Raw genomic sequence first — 20,286 nt, 5'->3', positions numbered from 1 at the left:
CTGCCTTCTTCAACTGCTGTAGTCTCTGTGGGACAGGTACACTCACAGTGCTGTTAGGAAGGGAGTTGACCCAGTGATAGTTAAGGAATGGCGCTATATTTCCAAGTCAGGATGATGTGTGGCTTGGGGGGAAACTTGCATAACCATTCATGAATTTCTCCACGACTCAAGCAATTTTATCCTTTAGTCAATATTTAATACAGTTGAAAATGATCAATAAATACTTCGACCTGAAAAAATAAATGCTGCTGGCAGAACCTCACATACAGCTAATGTATATTGGAAAATTATAGGTAATGCAGTTGGTGATGTGCATGGCCCCACAAGTGGTGTGGGACCTCATAAAGTTTATCTTTTCGTGTTTGTGAGCGGGGCAAAGTAAGGGGATAATTTTAACTGCCTCCACCCCCGCCCCGCCCCGCCCCCACTAAAAAAGGTGAATTTGGGTCAGGTGGGAAGTTAAAATCTTAAAAATTGGAATCAGAAACCCAAACCTGTTTTGAACATCGCTACTTCTGAATTTAACACAGATGGGATGAGAGGCGAGTGACCAGTCTGCCCCCACAAGGCTGATCAGTCATTGAAATTTTTTAAAGAGGCTGCATGCCTCCAATTTTACAGGATTTCTATTTTTAGCCAGAGTTGTCTGGGTTTCTCAGGCCTCAGGAGACGTGAAGGGCTGGATCATTAGATAAGTACCTTTGCAGCACTGCTTGTGGGCCAGTTGGAGCAGGAGTGTTTCTGGAACTCTGGAACAGTTCCTACAGATTGGAGGGTAGCTAATGTAACCCCACTATTTAAAAAGGGGGGTAGAGAGAAAGCAGGGAATTATAGACAGGCCAGACAGCCTGACGTCGGTAGTGGGGAAAATTTTAGAGTCCGTTGTCAAAGATTTTATAGCAGACCACTTAGAGAACAGTGGTAGAATCAGGCGGAGTCAGCATGGATTTACGAAAGGGAAATCATGCTTGACAAACCTACTAGAATTCTTCGAAGATGTAACTAGTCAAGCTGATGAGGGAGAGCCAATGGATGTAGTTTATTTGGACTTTCAGAAGACTTTTGACAAAGTCCCACATAAGAAATTAGCATGTAAAATTAAAGCGCATGGGATTGGGGGTAGTGTATTGCGATGGATAGAAAATTGGTTGGCGGACAGGAAACAAAGAGTCGGGATAAATGGGTCTTTTTCCGAATGGCAGGCAGTGACTAGTGGGGTACCGCAGGGATCGGTGCTAGGACCCCAGCTATTCACAATATATATTAATGATTTCGATGAGGGAACTAAATATAATATCTCCAGATTTGCAGATGACACAAAACTGGGTGACAGGGTGAGTTGTGAGGAGGATGCAGAGAGGCTTCAGGGTGATTTGGACAAGTTGAGTGAGTGGGCTAATGCATGGCAGATGCAGTATAATGTGGATAAATGTGAAGTTATCCACTTTGGTAGCAAAAACAGGAAGGCAGATTATTATCTGAATGGCTATAAACTGAGAGAGGGGAATATGCGTTGAGACCTGGGTGTTCCCGTACACCAGTCACTGAAGGTAAGCATGCAGGTGCAACGGGGCGGTAAAAAAGGCAAATGGTGTGTTGGCCTTCATAGCGAGAGAATTCGAGTACAGGAGCAGGGATGTCTTAGTGCAATTACACAGGGCCTTGGTGAGGCCACACCTGGAATATTATGTACAGTTTTGGTCTCCTTATCTGAGGAAGGATGTTCTTGCTGTAGAGAGAGTGCAGCAAAGGTTTACCAGACTGATTCCTGGGATAGTGGGACTGACATATGAGGAGAGATTGAGTTGGTTAGGATTATATTCGCTGGAGTTCAGAAGAGTGAGGGGGGATTTCATAGAAAACTATAAAATTCTAATAGGACTTGACAGGGTAGATGCAGGAAGGATGTTCCCGATGGCGGGGGAGTCCACAATCAGGGGTCATGGTCTAAGGATACGGGGTAAACCTTTCAGGACTGAGATGCGGAGAAATTTCTTCACCCAGAGAGTGGTGAGCCTGTGGAATTCGCTACCACAGAAAGGAGTTGAGGCCAAAACATTGTATGTTTTCAAGAAGGAGTTAGATATAGCTCTTGGGTCTGAAGAGATCAAAGGGTATGGGACGAAAGCAGAAACAGGCTACTGAGTTGGATGATCAGCCATGATCATAATGTATGGTGGAGCAGGCTCGAAGGGCCGAATGGCCTACTCCTGCTCCTATTTCTACGTTTCTATGTTTCCTTCAGGCCCAACAAGCTAACATTTAAACAAACCCCTTTACCTCCACAATCTCTCCCGGCACGTTGCATTACTAAATCCCACTGCAGTCATCGACCCCGCCCCCCGCACCCCCCCCCCCCGACTACTCCCACCCCATGATCATCATCACCAAACTCCGGTGCAATCACTGACCTCCCCATCCCACTGTGATCTCTCCCCATCCCTCCCGATCTCTCTCTCCTGATTTCCCATCTCTGTCCCCAATCTCTAATCCAATCAATCTCCTCCCCAATACCTCCATCTCTGACTCTTCCTTCCAAACTCCCAGCTCTGCCTCCAATCTCCAAAGTCACACTGCACTATCTCCGATTTTCTCCATTTCCAACCCCATCCACAGCTCTCCCCCAACTTGCCCATCTCTGTCCCACCTTACTTTCTCTCTCCAAATTCTCAATCTGACTCTCCCCCGCCAACCCTCCATTTCTGACTCCGATCTCTGACACCCCTCCAATTTCCCCCCAATCCCCTCTCCCCCCCCCCACCTCCAATTTTTCCACCTGTTTGCGATCACTCCTGACCCTCCTAACGACTCTGTACTCACCCTGGCGATCTTTAACCCCCAACATGCATGAAACTTAACTTGCTCCTGGGCTGCAATCTTTTCTGGAGCTGGCTGGCTTCCAGGCAAGGAACATGTCCAAAAAGGAACAGATATACACTATGGAGTTAAAACTCCACAGCGTTCTGAGAAACTGGGTTTTCCAGGTACTCCACACATAATCCTCCCATTCCCCATCCCCGCTTCAAAACCTGACCCCAGTAAATACCTGGTCCTTAATCTCTGGTCAACCATCTTGTCAAACCATGTAAAATTAGATATTCACTGTAACCATAAAGACTTCAAAGCTATCACTGTGTATTGAGTAAGAACAATAAGCACAAATCCACACTTCTCACTATGCTGACTCAAGTCTGTCAAATACAGCCCCAGGGCAACTCAGAACCCTTCAGGATCAGCTTTTGAAATGGGGATAGCTCCAAAAAGCTATCATGTGTGGGCAGATGTAGGAGGTGATGAAGTGGGCAGGGAATCGTATGAGAGATACACTGGTGCACATACTGTTAAAACCTACAGTGCACCTCCTTATCATAGAAAGGGAAGTGGCATTGCACCTAAGTACCAGGGCTGCCAGGCTCTATCCTCACTCATCACTCCCTAATTCCAATGATTAGAGCTGCACTGTGGGATTTTACAGATATTGTTCTATGTATGAATGTTTTTCTTACGTTTATCCCTTACTACAATTCCACCCACCCCTTCCCCACATCCTTCCATGTATGTTAACATTTTTAAGATAATTGCCAATTTGGACAACAATTATCGTCGATGATGAGAGTTAACAAGTGTAAAGGAACACAAACAATCAACTGTAAATTGTCAAAAATTTAAAGGAAATTTATCAAATTAAAGTTGCATGCATTTTAGCTTTTTGAAGTTCAGCCCCTATTTCAAATACTGCCGCTGGAGATAGTGAGGTGTGCAGCAGCTTCCCTGTGCTGTGCCCCAAACTGATAGGGGCCTGTATTTTATTGGGGCGCCCGCATTCACCAGCTGCCGCCGAGCCCTCGCGATATTAATTGCGGGGGCTCATTAGAATCAGGGCGCCGAGCCGCCCTCCCCATATTACGCGGGTTGAGACAAGACATTCGGCGCAGTGAGAGAGTCGTTGACAGCTGTACAGCAGGTGCCGGGGCCCTATTTTCAGCGCTCCAGCACCTGCTTCCTGGCAGCTGTCAAAGAAATACTTACCTCACTGCTGAAGAGTGGGACGGCAGTCAATCTGGCAGCAAAGCAGAAAGTGCTGCAGAAATCCAGCAGGTCAGGCAGCATCTGTGGAGAGAGAAGCAGAGTTAACTTGTCTCTGCTTCTCTCTCCACAGATGCTGCCTGACCTGCTGAGTTACCCCAGCACTTTCCGCTTTGCTGCCACATTCTTACCCTGCTGTGTCCCAGTGTCCTGTGAAGTTGTGATCCTCTTCTCCCACTCAAGTGTAACATTCCTTCTTGTAGGCATGACGCACCTGGGTGAATAATCTTAATTTTGAACATTCCAGGACGTAAGACTTAAATAGAGCATAAAAGGTATTAAAGAGGTTTACAGAGAACACACTGACACAAATGGGAATGCACGGGTATCACAGCAATGTAAATACGTCTTTCACTAAATGTTCCTCACCAACATGTGTGTCCTATTCTCTGTGCTTATGATGTCTGCCAGCATGTAGCAGCAATGTCACATCCCTTTGCACCACTGGCCCTTCAGGAGAGCCAAAGTATGCAATAGCATCATTGCCATGCCACCATTACTCATGAATGTCTTCACGGATGCAGTGACATGGACATTGGCTGAGTCAGCTGCTGTCTCTAATGGTTTACACAGGGGTGCTTCAGATGTGGACTGCTGCACAGCAAGTGGGCGAGGGTGATGTGTGGCTTGCAGAGCTCATGTTGGTTCCTGAGCAGACAGCCTTTGTCTGATAAGCCAGTTCCGTATGACCCTAGCTCACTGCGAGCCTTGCGTGCAGAGCCTGGGTGCCATCTGCCCTCCCATGCATCTTTCATGTTGTAGGTCTTCAGTGTCCTCATAGTCCGAGGAGGAATCCTGTTGACATCTCTCCTCATCATGCCAGGCCTGGCCCCTATTGGGTGCGTAGTCGTGCAGAGCAGCAAAGAAAGGAGCTGGCCTTTTCGGCCCGCAGTACAGGGCATCACCCTATCCACACAGGCATTGGAGGCGCTCTTTCAGCATGCCGATCTCCTGCTCAATGGTGGCTCATGGAGCTCATTGGCTGGCGTTATATCTCTCCTCTGCAGCAGTGGTGGAGTCTCTCGCTGGTGTCGGGAGCCATGTCTGCAAAGCATAGCCCTTATTTCCAAGATGCCACCCCTCTATTTGAGCCTGTTCAGTGAACAGCAGTGGCAGTCTGGACTGGCACAAGACCCAGGTGTCATGGCAGCTGCCTGAGAAGCGGTCACACATTCGCTGCAAGCAGCCACGGTGATCACCTACCAGCTTCACCTAGATTGAGAGGAATCCTTTAATGGTGATGTCTGCAGGTGGTAGCCTGGCAGTAGGCCTGATGGCCACATGAGTGCAGTCTATGAACATGATAACCTATGGTTCTCCGTCAATGGTGCCAGAACCACTGGCCCTCTGGGCCTGGCTGTGAGAGTTCATCCTGAAGCAGACATCCTCACTGGCGGTGAGGGCATTGGTGACCTCCCTGATGCAGCGGTGCACTGCTGACTGTGTGACTCCACAAAGGTCTCTGGTGGACCCCTAAAAGGATGCAGAGGCATCAGGCTTGAGAACCGCTGCCACTATGAGGAACAAAGGCATGGGATGTCCATTGGAGCCCATGTGCTACAAGTCATCCTTTAGCAGGGCACAGAGACGTGTCACCGCCCTCCCTATATGCGCAATCTCCTCTAACACTGGTGCTCTGACATCCGATGGCATGTCATCTGGGTCATGTAGATGCACGGCAACCATAAAGGCAGGCTCCCCTTGGGGGCTGCTGCTCACGACCGGGGGCCTCTATCTGGATCGCACCTGCTTGTTGATATTGCCTCTGGCGCATACGGATCCTTACCTGCAGAGGATCACACAATGTAGGATGAGCCATACATATTTCCATGTGATAAATAAAGTTGAACCCTGCATGTATTCAAAGGTTCCTAACAGGGCATGGATTGGTGTTGACGGGTACATCAGCTGCTTTCCTGGATCAACTATGTGGCGTGCCATGGCATTGCCCATCTTGCTCAACACTCAAAGTGGCACAGCATGATCACATCAAGATCCTATCAGCTGAATTGATTGCCCCCACCATCCATAAAACCTTAATGCTCCTGCCCTTTCTGGCACCCTCCCCACATACAGGGTGATTAGTGTGCCATTGCCCCCTCATAAACACAGAGTATACACTGTTAACAGAGAGATGGTACATGGTACCTCCCTTCATGCCAGCATAGTTTTCCCTCCAGTAATCCCAGACCCCCTTCCTTTCAGAATGCAGAGTTAGACCCCTGCATATCCCCCTCCTTCCTCCTTCCTTTCAGAATGCAGAGTTAGACCCCTGCATATCCCCCCTCCTTCCTCCCTCCCAGAATGCAGAGTTAGACCCCTGTTTATCGCCCCCTCCTCCCTTTAAGAATGCAGAGTTAGACCCCTGTGTATCGCCCCCTCCTCCCTTTAAGAATGCAGAGTTTGACCCCTGTATGACCCCCACCCTCCTCCTTTTAAGAATGCTGAATTAGACCCCTATTTGACCCCCTCCCTCATCCTTTTAAGAATGCAAAGTTAGACCCCTGCATATTCCCCCTTCTTCCTCCCTTTAAGAATGCAGAGTTAGACCCCTGTTTATCGCCCCCTCCTCCCTTTAAGAATGCAGAGTTAAACCCCTGTGTATCGCCCTCTCCTCCCTTTAAGAATGCAGAGTTTGACCCCTGTATGACCCACCTCCTCCTTTTAAGAATGCTGAATTAGACTCCTGCATGTCCCCCCTCCCTCCTCCCTTTAAGAATGCAGAGTTAGACCCCTGTGTATCCCCCCTCCCTCCTCCCTTCTGTAATGCAAGGTGAAGAAGTATCTGGTCATTCTATATCCCACCAGAGAACAGTCAAAACTGACACAAGATTAAAAATAAAAGTGTTCTAATCCCCAGCTGTGACACTCCTGATTTTGATAATTCTGTGAAAAATACCGGCATCTGAATGGTTCATGTTTTTAAAATGATTCTCTCTGCTGTTTTTGTGGAAATAGCAGCTGCAAGCAAGTGAATAGGTTAAGCATATAGATTATCACAGCGTAATTTTAAGTATAATCGCGAGAAAAAAGGAATTTGCTGTTACCACTAGGAAGAAAAGTGGAACAATCATATGATTTCTTAATGCTTATGACTGTCTACCATTATCCTTATGAAATAAAACCGTCAGCAGGACCTGAATAGAAGTCTGAGCTCAGTCTTAACTCTTTAAACACACATAGAGTCATAGAGAGATACAGCACTGAAACAGGCCCTACGGCCCACTGAGTCTGTGCCGACCATCCAACCACCCATTTATACCAATCCTACATTAATCCCATTTCCCTCTCACATCCCCACCTTCCCTCAATTCTCCTACCACCTACCTACACTAGGGGCAGTTTACAATGGCCAATTTACCTGTCAACCTGCAAGTCTTTGGCATGTGGGAGGAAACAAGAGCATGTCTTCAGAGGATATTTATATATGGATAAATACTTGCATCATACTGTCTGAAATGGTCGTGAAACAACATTACACTTTATATTGAATTTTTCTTGATGAATTACATTGCAAGACTCAAACTTTGCTTCATGTTGCAGTTATCAACAGATATAGAGGGTGAAATTGGATCCTCTTGAGTCTAGTTCCCAGGCAGAAAACTGTTTCACATGTCTTAAGTCGCAACATCTTTTGACTTGGCAATGTCTGGAACACATTTGACACTGTATTGTTTTGGTGCTCTAGAAGAATCCTTGGCATCATCCTAAACAGTCATTAGGCCCCTTGAATATGCTTTTGATAAGGTCCCACATGGGAGATTGGTTAAGAAGGTAAGAACCCATGGAATCCAGGGAAATTTGGCAAATTGGATCCAAAATTGGCTTAGTGGCAGGATGCAGAGGGTGTTGGTCGAGGGTTGCTTTTGCGATTGGTAGCCTGTGACCAGTGGTGTACCACAGGAATCAGTGCTGGGACCCTTGCTGTTTGTAGTGTACATTAATGATTTAGACGTGAATGTAGGAGGTATGATCAGTAAGTTTGCAGCTGACATGAAAATTGGTGGTGTCGTAAATAGTGAGGAGGAAAGCCTTAGATTACAGGACGATATAGTTGGGCTGGTAAGATGGGCGGAGCAGTGGCAAATGGAATTGAATCCTGAGAAGTGTGAGGTGATGCATTTTGGGAGGAGTAACAAGGAAAGGAAATATACAATGGATGGTAGGACCCTAGGAAGTATAGAGGGTCAGAGGGACCTTGGTGTACTTGTCCATAGATCACTGAAGGCAGCAGCACAGGTAGATAAGGTGGTTAGGAAGGCATATGGGATACTTGAAATAAGAACAAGAAATGCTGGAAATACTCAGCAGGTCTGGCAGCATTTATGGAGAGAGAAGCAGAGTTAACGTTTCAGGTCAGTGACCTGAAAAAGAAAAAAATAACTAAAAACTGCAGAAATCCCAGGACAGAGATGTGAGCATGAGAGCAGCGGGCAACATATCTGTCCTGGGATTGCTGCAGTGTTCCAATGAACATCAACGCAAGCTCGAGGAACAGCACCTCATTTACCGATTAGGCACACTGAAGCCTGCCGGACTGAACATTGAGTTCAATAATTTCAGAGCATGACGGGCCCCCCCATTTTACTGTTATTTTTAGTTATTTTTTCTTTTTTTTTGTATATTTTTTGTGTGTTTACTTTATTTTGTTTCATCTTAGTTTGTTCAGTTTGCTTACCCGCTTTTTTTCTCATGTTTGTACTTGAAGCTGTTCTTTTTTGAGTCCATTAACACCCTATCTGTTCTCATGCTTTGTCTTTCAACATACCATTAAAATATTGTTTGCCTTTGCTCCATGACTTTCTGGTCAGCTATTCTGTGATCTTGTCCTATCTACACCTTCTCCTTTGTTATCTTTTGCACCACCCCCGCTTTACTTGCTTATAACCTTTCACATTTCTAATATTTGCCAGTTCTGAAGAAGGGTCACTGACCTGAAACGTTAACTCTGCTTCTGTCTCCTGCCAGACCTGCTGAGTATTTCCAGCATTTCTTATTTTTATTTCAGATTTCCGCAGCATTTTGCTTTTATATAGGATACTTGCCTTTATTAGCCGAGGCATAGAATATAAGAGCAGGGAGGTTATGATGGAGCTGTATAAAATGCTAGTTAGGCCACTGCTGGAGTACTGTGAACAGTTCTGGTCATCACACTTTTGGAAGGATGTGATTGCACTGGAGAGGGTGCAGTGGAGATTCACCAGGATGTTGCCTGGGCTGGAGCATTTCAGCTATGAAGAGAGACTGGATAGGCTAGGGTTGTTTTCCTTAGAGCAGAGAAGGCTGAGGGGGGACCTGACTGAGGTATACAAAATTATGAGAGGCATTGATAGGATAGATAGGAAGAAACTTTTTCCTTTAATGGAGGGGTGAGGAGTGGGGGTAACCAGGGGGCATAGATTTAAGGTAAGGGGCAGGAGGTTTAGAGGGGATTTGAGGAAAAATATTTTCACCCTGAGGGTGGTTGGAATCTGGAACACACTGCCTGAAGGGGTGGTAGTGGCAGGAACCCTTTTTTTCAAATTCATTCATGGGATGTGGGCGACGCTGACCAGGCCAGCATTTATTGCTCATCCCTAATTGCCCTTGAGAAGGTGGTGGTGAGCTGCCTTCTTGAACCGCTGCAGTACATTTGGGGTAGGTATACCCACAGTGCTGTTAGGAAGGGAGTTCCAGGATTTTGACCCAGCGACAGTGAAGGAACGGCGATAGTTCCAAGTCAGGATGGTGTGTGACTTGGAGGGGAACTTGCAGGTGGTGGTGTTCCCATGTATTTACTGCCCTTGTCCTTCTAGGTGGTAGAAGTCGCGGGTTTGGAAGGTGCTGTCGAAGGAGCCTTGGTGCATTGCTGCAGTGCATCTTGTAGATGGTACACACTGCTGACACTGTGCGTCGGTGGTGGAGGGAGTGAATATTTGTAGATGGGGTGCCAATCAAGCGGGCTACTTGTCCTGGATGGTGTCGAGCTTCTTGAGTGTTGTTGGAGCTGCACCCATCCAGGCAAGTGGAGAGTATTCCATCACACTCCTGACTTGTGCCTTGTAGATGGTGGACAGGCTTTGGGGAGTCAGGAGGTGAGTTACTCGCCTCAGGATTCCTAGCCTCTGACCTGCTCTTGTAGCCACGGTATTTATATGGCTACTCCAGTTCAGTTTCTGGTCAATGGTAGCCCCTAGGATGTTGATAGTGGGGGATTCAGCGATGCTAATGCTGTTGAATGTCATGGGGAGATGGTTTGATTCTCTCTTGTTAGAGATGGTCATTGCCTGGCACTTGTGTGGCGCGAATTTTATTTGCCACTTATCAGCCCAAGCCTGGATATTGTCCAGGTCTTGCTGCATTTCTACACGGACTGCTTCAGTATCTGTGGAGTCACGAATGGTGCTGAACATCGTGCAATCATCCGCAAACATCCCCACTTCTGACCTTATGATTGAAGGAAGGTCATTCATGAAGCAGCTGAAGATGATTGGGCCCAGGACACTCCCCTGAGGAACTCCTGCAGTGATGTCCTGGAGCTGAGCTGATTGGCCTCCAACAACCACAACCATCTTCCTTTGCGCTATGTATGACTCCAGCCAGCGGAGGGTTTTCCCCCTGATTCCCATTGACCTCAGTTTTGCTAGGGCTCCTTGATGCCATACCCGGTCAAATGCTGCCTTGATGTCAAGGGCAGTCACTCTCACCTCACCTCTTAAGTTCAGCTCTTTTGTCCTCACAACATTTAAGGAGTATTTAGATGAGCACTTGAAACGCCCAAGGCATACAACGCTAAGGGCCAAGTGCTAGAAAATGGGATTAGAATACATAGGTGCTTGATGGCCGGCACAGACACGATGGGCCAAAGGGCCTGTTTCTGTGCTGTATAACTCCATGACTCTAATAATTGACCAAATGTTCCTTCCCCAAATTGGTCAAAAATTATACAGAGCTTGAACTGTGCAAGTTTCAAATATTTCTTCCAATTCTACAGTGTCTTAACAAGTGTTCCTTGAAGGGACATCTGGAGGCTGTCAAGGACTATATAAGTTTCAACTTCTAAAAATTGACTTTAATATGGAGCCCTGGCCTACCTGAAGGTTGCTGCGAGCATTGCAGCTTGCTGAAATGCATCTCCGCTTTACCAGCAAGGACGCGCAGTAGGCATCTGCAGTTCGCCGGACTTGTTAAAATGAGATCCAATATTTTTTAGGGTAATAAGATTTTTTTTATCCTTTAAAATTAAAGAAGTGCTCCACTTGGTTCCACAAGGACACCTTGGTTCTCCTCTTCCCCAGGCTCCTCACTGTCCACGCCACCTAGTTACCACCTTTGCCAATCCGCATCCTTTCTCACTTATCTTGCCAGGTCCAATCTATCACTGTGACTCCATGTTTAATACTGATGATTTTTTCAAAATTTGTTTGCGGCACGTGAGAATCACTGGCTAGGCCAGCATTTATTGCCCATCCCTAATTGCCCTTGAGAAGGTGCCTTCCTGAACCACGGCAGTCCAGGTCACGTAGGTACACCCACAGTGCAGGAAGGAAATTCTCGAATTTTGACCCAGTGACAGTGAAGGAGCAGTGATATAGTTCCATGTCAGGATGGTGTGTTGCTTGGAGGGGAACTTGCAGGTGGTGATGTTCTCCTGCATCTTACCATCCAGGAGAGCAGTGGAGAGGAGTGGACCTGTGAGAAGAACACGGAGTGAGGAGCGGATTAATAGAGCCGGAGGATCGTGGCCTGCAACACTTACATTCCGGGAGAGCAGCGGACCTGCGGGAAGAACACGGAGTGAGGAGCCAATAAATAGAGCCCAAGGATCGCGACCTACAACACTTACCTTCCGGGAGAACAGCGGAGAGGAGCGGACCTGCAGGAAGAACACGGAGCGAGGAGCTGATAAATAGAGCCCGAGGATTGCGGCCTAGAGTACTTACCTTCCAGGACAGCAGCGGAGCGGAGTTCAGGCACGCCGGAGTTTGAAAACAAAGTGAACAGTGACATCACAGGAAAGCTGCAAGGTGATTGCTTGATGAGTAACAGCTGTTAGGGAATAACTCTTAAATAGCTGGGTTCGTACACTACTGTTAGGGTGTGTGTGTAAATAGCTTAATAATAAGGAACAAGTGAATAGCTGGTATTTTTTTTGAGTAAGGTTTATTTTAACTGGTGAACTGTATTGATTTTTAGTCAGATTTATCAGTACTAGTACAATATCGATAGCATGCCTGTGGGGCCCACCCAAGGTGCTACTGCCCCAATTTACCATGTTCAGTACCTTAACATGTCCAAAAAGCTGGCTATATCACAAAGCAAGCCCAGCCTGTGATGTGTGGATCAGGTTTTAACAGTGATTTAATTCACTGGGAAGTATAGCAGATGCTGATATTTCCATGAAGATTTCCCCTCTACTTGGCTCATGCCTCCAATCATCTTCTCCATGTTTTTGCCTCCATACTCACCTCCCTCCCCTTCTCCGTCATTTCTTTGATCTCCTGCCTGTACTCCATGCCCCGATACTGCTTCTTGCTGCTGCATATGCATTTGAATCCAACCTGAGTACACAGTGTGCTGTTCAGCTTCTGCTCTTGTAAACTTAGCTAATTCCCACCCTTCAAACTGCCGACTGTGTTTCCAAAATCCTCTGTAGCCATCAGACGGGCCTTCACATTCTCTTCATGTCTCAGCTTTATTTTCCTGTTCTTCCTTTTACAGGAAGAGCTATTCCAGTCTTTCAGTCTTTTGAAACTGATTTGTTTCCTATAGTGAGAAGTGACTTGTTTCCAGATCGGAAGGCACTCAGATAGATCATACTTCATCTTCCCCAATAGCTGACCTAACAATATGTGAGAGCAAAAACCATATGTGAGGGCAGGAACGAGCACCAATATTTAACATGGAGTCACAGTGATAGATTGGGCCTATCAGAATGCTAAACTTCTTTTCTAGTCCAAAGCCTTTCCTCAGTTACATGGGCTTTCATTTGGCAAAAAATTTAAAATGATGAGCACCCAAATTCAGAAGTAGTCTAGCAATCTAAAGCTTAGTGCTGCAATTATTTAATACTTAGTGCCACCCCATTGACAATTCATTCACCTCACCATGCTACATCAATGCAGATTTTTCAAACAATTTTGTTACAAAGAACAGCTATTGTGACTGAATTATAAATAATATCATCATAATATTTATGTGACATATACGGAGGTAAGCATTGCACAGTACAACATCTCAAGCAAATGGCTACCGAGGTTCTTAAACCCAATCAAGTTGCCATGTTTGGATGAGAAAACCCAAAAGACACTTTTGAAAACATAAGGTCAAAAACGCCATGACTGGATTGTGATTGTAAACTTTCTGGTTTAACAGAAAACGCAGAATTACCTGCCTGATACCGTCATGTGTTCTTTGTGTTATCTTAAGTAACACAACGTGATATGCGGATTCCTTTTCCTTGCAGATCTCTGAAAGTTTATTTACAGCTAAATTAGTAAATACAATATAGAGCAAACTATTTACTTAACTTTTGTCCAGGATGTTACAGTTGCAGAGTGACTATGGCTTCTGGTCACATGACTATGTCCTGGTACTTAGCTCATTAGCATACTGAGTTCTTAAAGGGTCATCACTCTTGAAGCAATTGTAAAGCAGATATTAATGAGTTTGATGAAATCAGCTCACATGAAAGTCAATTTTCATTCTCTACCCATTAACAGTTAAAAGGAATATTTCTTTCTCCTACTTGTGATTAATCAGTTCAAATTTCAATCTGTTTGCTTTCCGAACACTTGCAACAATGAAGCAGAAATCAGGAATATTGAGAATAGAGAAGCATTGCAAAATGCAGACTTTGAAATTATAACTAAATTGTAGCCGTTTATCAATCCATAATATATTAAAATTCTTGAATTTTTATGTCACACATATTTCCCATTGGCACAATTTAATAATGCTTTTCTGATATTTGGTAACATCTAGAGGTAATGCTATTTCCTTTGATTAGTAAAACTGTAATGCCTGACATTCATTGGTTTCATCAATGGTGGCACTGTGGCACACCTCATGCTATCATTTTCTTTAGCCATCATTGATTAAACTTTGGTGAAAGGGAAATATTACTTAAATGTATGTGTCTGCTGACTTACTTCTGGCCTCAGCAGCTGTTTCCTTGCTGTGTCTAGTGGTCTGCAACAACCATTCTTCTGGGTGGCGGTTCATGGTCTCTCAGTGTCCTGGAGACCTCCCACTCTCTTTATCATCAGATTCACAGATTCTTGCCAATGCCTTCATTTTCTCAGCACTGGCCTGCTTCTGCTGCTCTCTGCCAACCTATTCTCCTCTCTGCCTCTTGTGATCTCCTGCTGATCCTCCAGTGTACTCCCAGCTGTCTACCTACCTCACCACTATTCTCCACCTCTCATTGGACAAATGGATCATGCAGCGTATGCCTTTAAAAACCCAGAAGTCCTTCCACCAAGTTTCCATCTTTACATTCTTCAGTGATGTCCTTGCATTCTGCAGATTTCTTCACTGATTTTAACAATGATTCAAAAATAATAAAAGGAAACAAAACCTAGCCATTCAACTATCAACAAAAAACAAGAAATTATAGATAGGCCCTGAAGAGGGTGGGGAAGGCACCATTTTACGAATAGATAAAATGTAATTAAAATAAAAAAACAAATTTACATGAATCATATATAAACAGAAAAATAGAAACAACTGGAATAAAAATTAAAATTTCCCAATTTAACAAGGTCACTGACATCAGAGAGGGCATGGTTGGGGAGGGCAGTCTGAGGCCAGGGGCTTTCTCATGCCTGGCCTGTTATTCCGCTGATGGGCCAGTATCTCAGCGATACAAAGTGTAGTGGCCTGAAACCTCAAATTTCTTTTTAAATGTATGTATTTATCAGCTTGCTTATAAAGATACAGCGCTACTGCTCAGACACCTGCCAAAATATTTCGGGCTGAATTTTATTGGTCCCTCGACACCTCGGGTCATGGTATAGTGGCCAGTAGAATTCTGTGGGGAGAGGCCTGCCTCGACCTGCGATGTCGAGAAGGGCCCGCTGCAAATTACTGGCAGTGGGGGGACCTTGGTGCGGCCCCTCCCCTGCCGCTCGGTGGAGGCACCCCAATTACCATATGTAATACAGTACTTACCTCTGTAGATTATGCAGCCTGCCGCCTCAACATGCACACATGCAGATTTTTTGTTGAAAGGGCGGCCATCACATGCCATCCCGTTCCCGAACAGAAAAGCCAGCGGGTCATCAGAGGCAGAAGGTTCTGCTACGGAAGGTAAGTTCCGTTTTCAGGGATCCCACTCTGCATACTGGAAGGGAGGGGGGAGGGGAATATGCAGGGGTCTCACTCTGCAAACTGGAAGGGAGGGTGGAGGGGGGATATGCAGGGGTCTCACTCTGCAAACTGGAAGGGAGGGTGGAGGGGGGATATGCAGAGGTATCACTCTGCAAACTGGAAGGGAGGGGGGAGGGGGGCTATGCAGGGGTCTCATTCTGCAAACTGGAAGGGAGGGGGGAGGGGAGATATGCAGGGGTCTCACTCTGCAAACTGGAAGGGAGGGGGGATACTCAGGGGTCTCACTCTGCAAATTGGAAGGGAGGGGGAGGGGGAAGGGGGATATGCAGGGGTCTCACTCTGCAAACTGGAAGGGGGGATACTCAGGGGATCTCACTCTGCATACTGGAAGGGAGGAGGGAAGGGGGTCTTACAATAATAAAAGGCTTGCAGACACGATGTTATCAAGAGTTGGGTAAGTTCCAGAATCATCTGCATCAATTAGCCATTCCTATTCACAGAGGGATACAGAGATCTGAAAAGCAGCTTAACACTTCAAACAGCTAAGTGTTTACAGCTTACTCCAAAATGTTTTGTAAGATCGGGATCTGTACCAAAATTCATGATGTAATTTTTCGAAGAGAATGCATCTGTTTCATTTTAGAACACATGAAAATATAAGAATTATACACAGAACGTATAGGCCTAAACAATCAGGGAGAGGGAAAGTCAGAAACCACAACAGTGTAAACTTCACTCTCTCTTAACTCATATGTGGCATTCCAAGTAGTAAGTAAGCCATCTATATAAGCATGTATGAACAATTACATTCCAGCCTGAAGCTATTATGAAATGATATTCTCAACACTGAAATCTCTTTCAAACTAATGTGCCTTTCCCCCAAGATCGAGACCCAGCTGACTGAACATGTACTGCAATTTACTGCCTGGCAGTGTGATGAAATTGGCAAAAACAGCCAGTTCAAGTTTAGTTGCACTGCATAGTAAGCTTGAAGTTGCTTCATCTGTCCTAATAATTTAAAGACTGTCAACACCACATTTTGTGGTTCTTCACATCAATCTGGTTTTCAGTGTAAACTGCACATAAAAAGACAAAGATTACAGTCAATAGGCTGGAATGAATACTTTTAAAAATGGAATATTCCATTTATACTGTTGTTTATAATCTGGAGAGTTTCCAGTTTACAGGTAATGCAATGGAACTGCCTAATCAGAAAGTAAGATAAATACAGCACAAGAGGAAAAGATCAAAATGAAGGCATCAATTTCCATTGGTCTATGAGGTACAGCACATTATGTCCAGATTGACAGCAGCCCCACTCTTCAACAGTGAGATAAGTATTTCTTTGACAGCTGTCAGGAAGCAGGTGCTGGGGTGCTTTAAACAGGGCCCCAGCACCTGCTGCACAGCTGTCAAAAGATTCCCATGTAATATGGGGGGGTGGGGGCAGCTCGGCACAATGATGCTAATGAGTCCCCGTGCGTAATATCGCGGGGTCTCTGTGGCAGCAGCTGAATGCGGGCACCTCGCCAAGTTCAAAGTGCGCCGGGGCGCCTGAATAAGATTTAGCCCTTTAATTAGGAATCTGCATGCTCAGTGCTGGAGGTTTCTGGTGTGCACATCGTAGCACTTAAACTAAAACCTTTTACCATTATTCACTGGAAAGAGGGCAACCCCTTATTCTAAACTATGCCCCCTAGTTCTAGATCCCCCCATGAGGGAAAAACAGCAATACTGGCAGAGCATTAACTCGGATTACATACTGCTAATTCATTGTTCATTAAGCACAACAATGTCCTATGGTGCTTTTCAGTAGTGCAGCACTTTTGTGTAAAGTACTTGTAAAACGGACAAAACAGCTTACAACAGTTTTTTTGTGTGGCGGCAGGCAGAGGATGCAGCTTCATGGCAAAGTATGAGGCACAGGTGGACAAGCTCGGATAATTGTTGGAGAAAGATGCAGAGGGAGATGGAGCAGTGGTATTGTGGACTTTGTAGATGAGAGTTGGGAACCTGAATCAGCCTGTATTCACAATAAACAGTATAAAAGGGTACATTGGTATTCATACATGTCTATGTTGTCATGATCCTGTCTTTTTTTTCTATCCGGGAAATATGTGGTATGTCTTTAAGATAGCAAAGGATCAGTACTGCTTTAAGAACTAGCAGGCTTCAGGAGTTGGAGAAAGTGCATTTTGGTTGCCGTTGGATACAGCCATTCGGAGACTGCGATTCAAAGGGTGCATTCTCGTTACCTTGGATACAGCCACTTGGACTGAGCATCAAGCGATACATTTGTTACAATTCAATTTTTGAACTTCCTTTTTAGTTGAAAACAGTCTGTTCTAACAGAACACAGACAGACAGCTGGTGTCAGCACCTGAAAGAAGAACTCTCAGCCATTTAAAATGAAGGAAGAGAATTTAGTCTGTTTAATTATTATCTCTCAAAATTCTAAAAGTCAAGCCAAAACAGAGATCTCTGATAATTTAAACTGAAGGAAGGAACGTTAGACTGTGACAATCTTTTATCCCTCAAAAACTCTAAAGTCAGATTGATTCTATTGAAAGTGTTTACAAGTTTACTGCTGGAATTAGAGTACGGACTGTTCTACTGTTGAAGAACCTTTTTTCCCCATTGGACAGCAGTGAGGACTTCAAGCAACATTGGACTGTAAATTTGCAAGGACTCTAATTTTTTTCTATTTTAAATGTTGTTTATATCTTCATAGTGTTTAAGAATTTAGTTTTTCTAAGTAAACAGTTAACTTGTTGATTTAAAGACACCTGGTTTGGTTAGCCTCATTTGGGGATTAATAGAAGGTACAATTTGGCTGGGTCTTTCTTTGATTTGAAAAGTTTGAAATGATATGTTAGGCAATCTGTGGAGGGAAGGGATTGAATTAACAGTGCATTTCTCCCATCCCAATCAGAATCGTATATTTTGACTAGGGGCTTTGACTGGAGCAGTCAATCGTAACAATGTACTAAAGATGATTTCTTATATGGGTGGCAAATCCCATTTATATAGCTGCCAGCCCCATACACTAAGTCATACACGACAACAACTTGCACTTAAATAGCACCTTTAAAATAGTAAAGCATCCCAAGATGCTTCACAGGAGCATAATCAGACAAAAATTGACACCGAGCTAAAGAAGGAGACATTAGAAAGAATGACCTGCATTTATATAGTGCCTTTCACAACCTCAGGATTTCCCAAAGTACTTTACAGCCAATGAAGCACTTTTGAAGTGTAGTCACGGTTGTAATGTAGGAAACACGACAGCCAATTTGCACACAGCAAGCCCCCACAACAACAGTGTGATAATGACCAGATAATCTGTTAATTGTGATGTTGATTCAGGGAAAAATATTTGACCAGGACACCAGGGATAACTGCCCTCTCTTCTTCAAAATCATGCCATGGAATCTTTTACATCCACCTGAGAGGGCAGATGGGGCCTTGGTTTATCTTATCTGACAGTGTACCACTCCCTCAGTACTGCATCGGAGTGTCAGACTAGATTCCTTTGCTCAAGCCCTGTAGGCCAGATGACCAAAAGCTACTTCAAAGAGGTGGGTTTTAAGGAGCTTCTTAAAGGAGGAGAGAAAGGTAGAGAAATTTAGTGAATGAATTTCAGAGCTTAGGGCTGAAGACATGTCTGTCATGTTGGAGCAAAGGGGTTGCAAAAGAGACCACAGTTTTTGGCAACTGTTCTGAGAAATTAATTGATCAGGACTGCTCATCATTGCAACATATGACTTTGAAGAACTCACTTTACAAATGTACAAAAATGCAAATAAACTGTTGATATATCTTTACAAACTTGCATTCTGTTCCGTTTACAGGCTATGTAGATGTGGGTCTGATTCCTGAAGGAGCACGAGATATCCGGGTAGAAGAGATAGCTGAAGCAGGGAATTTCTTGGCTTTGAGAAGTGAAGACCCAGAGAAATATTTCCTCAATGGAGGGTTTATTATCCAGTGGAATGGAGACTACAAAGCAGCAGGAACAACATTTAAGTATGAAAGAAATGGGAACCTGGAAAATCTGACAGCTCCAGGGCCTACAAAAGAACCTGTCTGGATTCAGGTAATTTGTGCTTCAGAAAGCTGGAAAATGTTCAGGTTTTGTTATTCAACATGTAAAAGTGGTATTATATTCGGCAGTCTTTTTTTGAGGGGAGAACAAATGCTTTTAATTGTTCTGAGAAAATTCCTGGAACAATCCAAGGAAATTGACTTTTTCTAATATGGACTAATACTAGATTTAAGGTGGGACAAATACAATGATGCGTTGATTAATACTGTCATGACTGTATCTCTTCTTCAGGAGACCAGCACTAAATAGTTAGATTCTTTTCATTTTATAGTTAATCTTTTTATATGATCTATAGAATTGAAAAAACCAAAAATATTCATGTTGCCCCCAAAGTTTCTAAGTGCTGATTGTCTGCATTTTATGTGACTTGTAAAATTAATCTAAAATATTAAATTTTTTACCAAAATTCACAGCCAAAATTGAGCAATGTGTATTGTACACATATTTGCCAGAGCTTTTTTAATTTAGCAGAAGCATAAAAAAGGGTGATTGGTGGACAGCCATTACATACTCCGCTTGAATTACATTTCCACAGACTCCAACATGGATAATCAGGCAGAGTATGCAACAGGCAGCTGATCCAGTTTTGCCTGTTTCATGCCTTTGCTAAAGTTCCACTCATCATTTCAGAAGATTGACAGTAACCCATGTACTTTGAAGCCTTAGGTTGAAGCATGCAAAAGTGAACTTGTCTCTGAAAATGTCTTCACATTTAAATAAGAAAATATTTTTGTCCTGTGTACTTTAACATTTTGTGTATTTACATAGAGGTAAGCTTGTTGTCG

At 44.4% G+C, this 20,286-nt stretch overlaps 1 protein-coding gene across 1 annotated transcript in view; it reads left to right on the top strand.

Moving 5' to 3' along the window:
- LOC137369758 (A disintegrin and metalloproteinase with thrombospondin motifs 12-like) overlaps positions 1–20,286 on the top strand; it is a 780,536-nt gene that overhangs the window by 586,989 nt on the left and 173,261 nt on the right. The window contains exon 15 of the mRNA XM_068031165.1: positions 19,248–19,492. Coding sequence (XP_067887266.1) covers positions 19,248–19,492 — 245 coding nt within the window. The remainder of the gene's footprint in view (positions 1–19,247; positions 19,493–20,286) is intronic.

Source organism: Heterodontus francisci, chromosome 1, assembly GCF_036365525.1.
Source record: "Heterodontus francisci isolate sHetFra1 chromosome 1, sHetFra1.hap1, whole genome shotgun sequence".
Taxonomy (NCBI): Eukaryota; Metazoa; Chordata; class Chondrichthyes; order Heterodontiformes; family Heterodontidae; genus Heterodontus; species Heterodontus francisci.
Note: the sequence above shows the minus strand (reverse complement) of the source record. Positions and strands in the feature narration are given on the sequence as shown.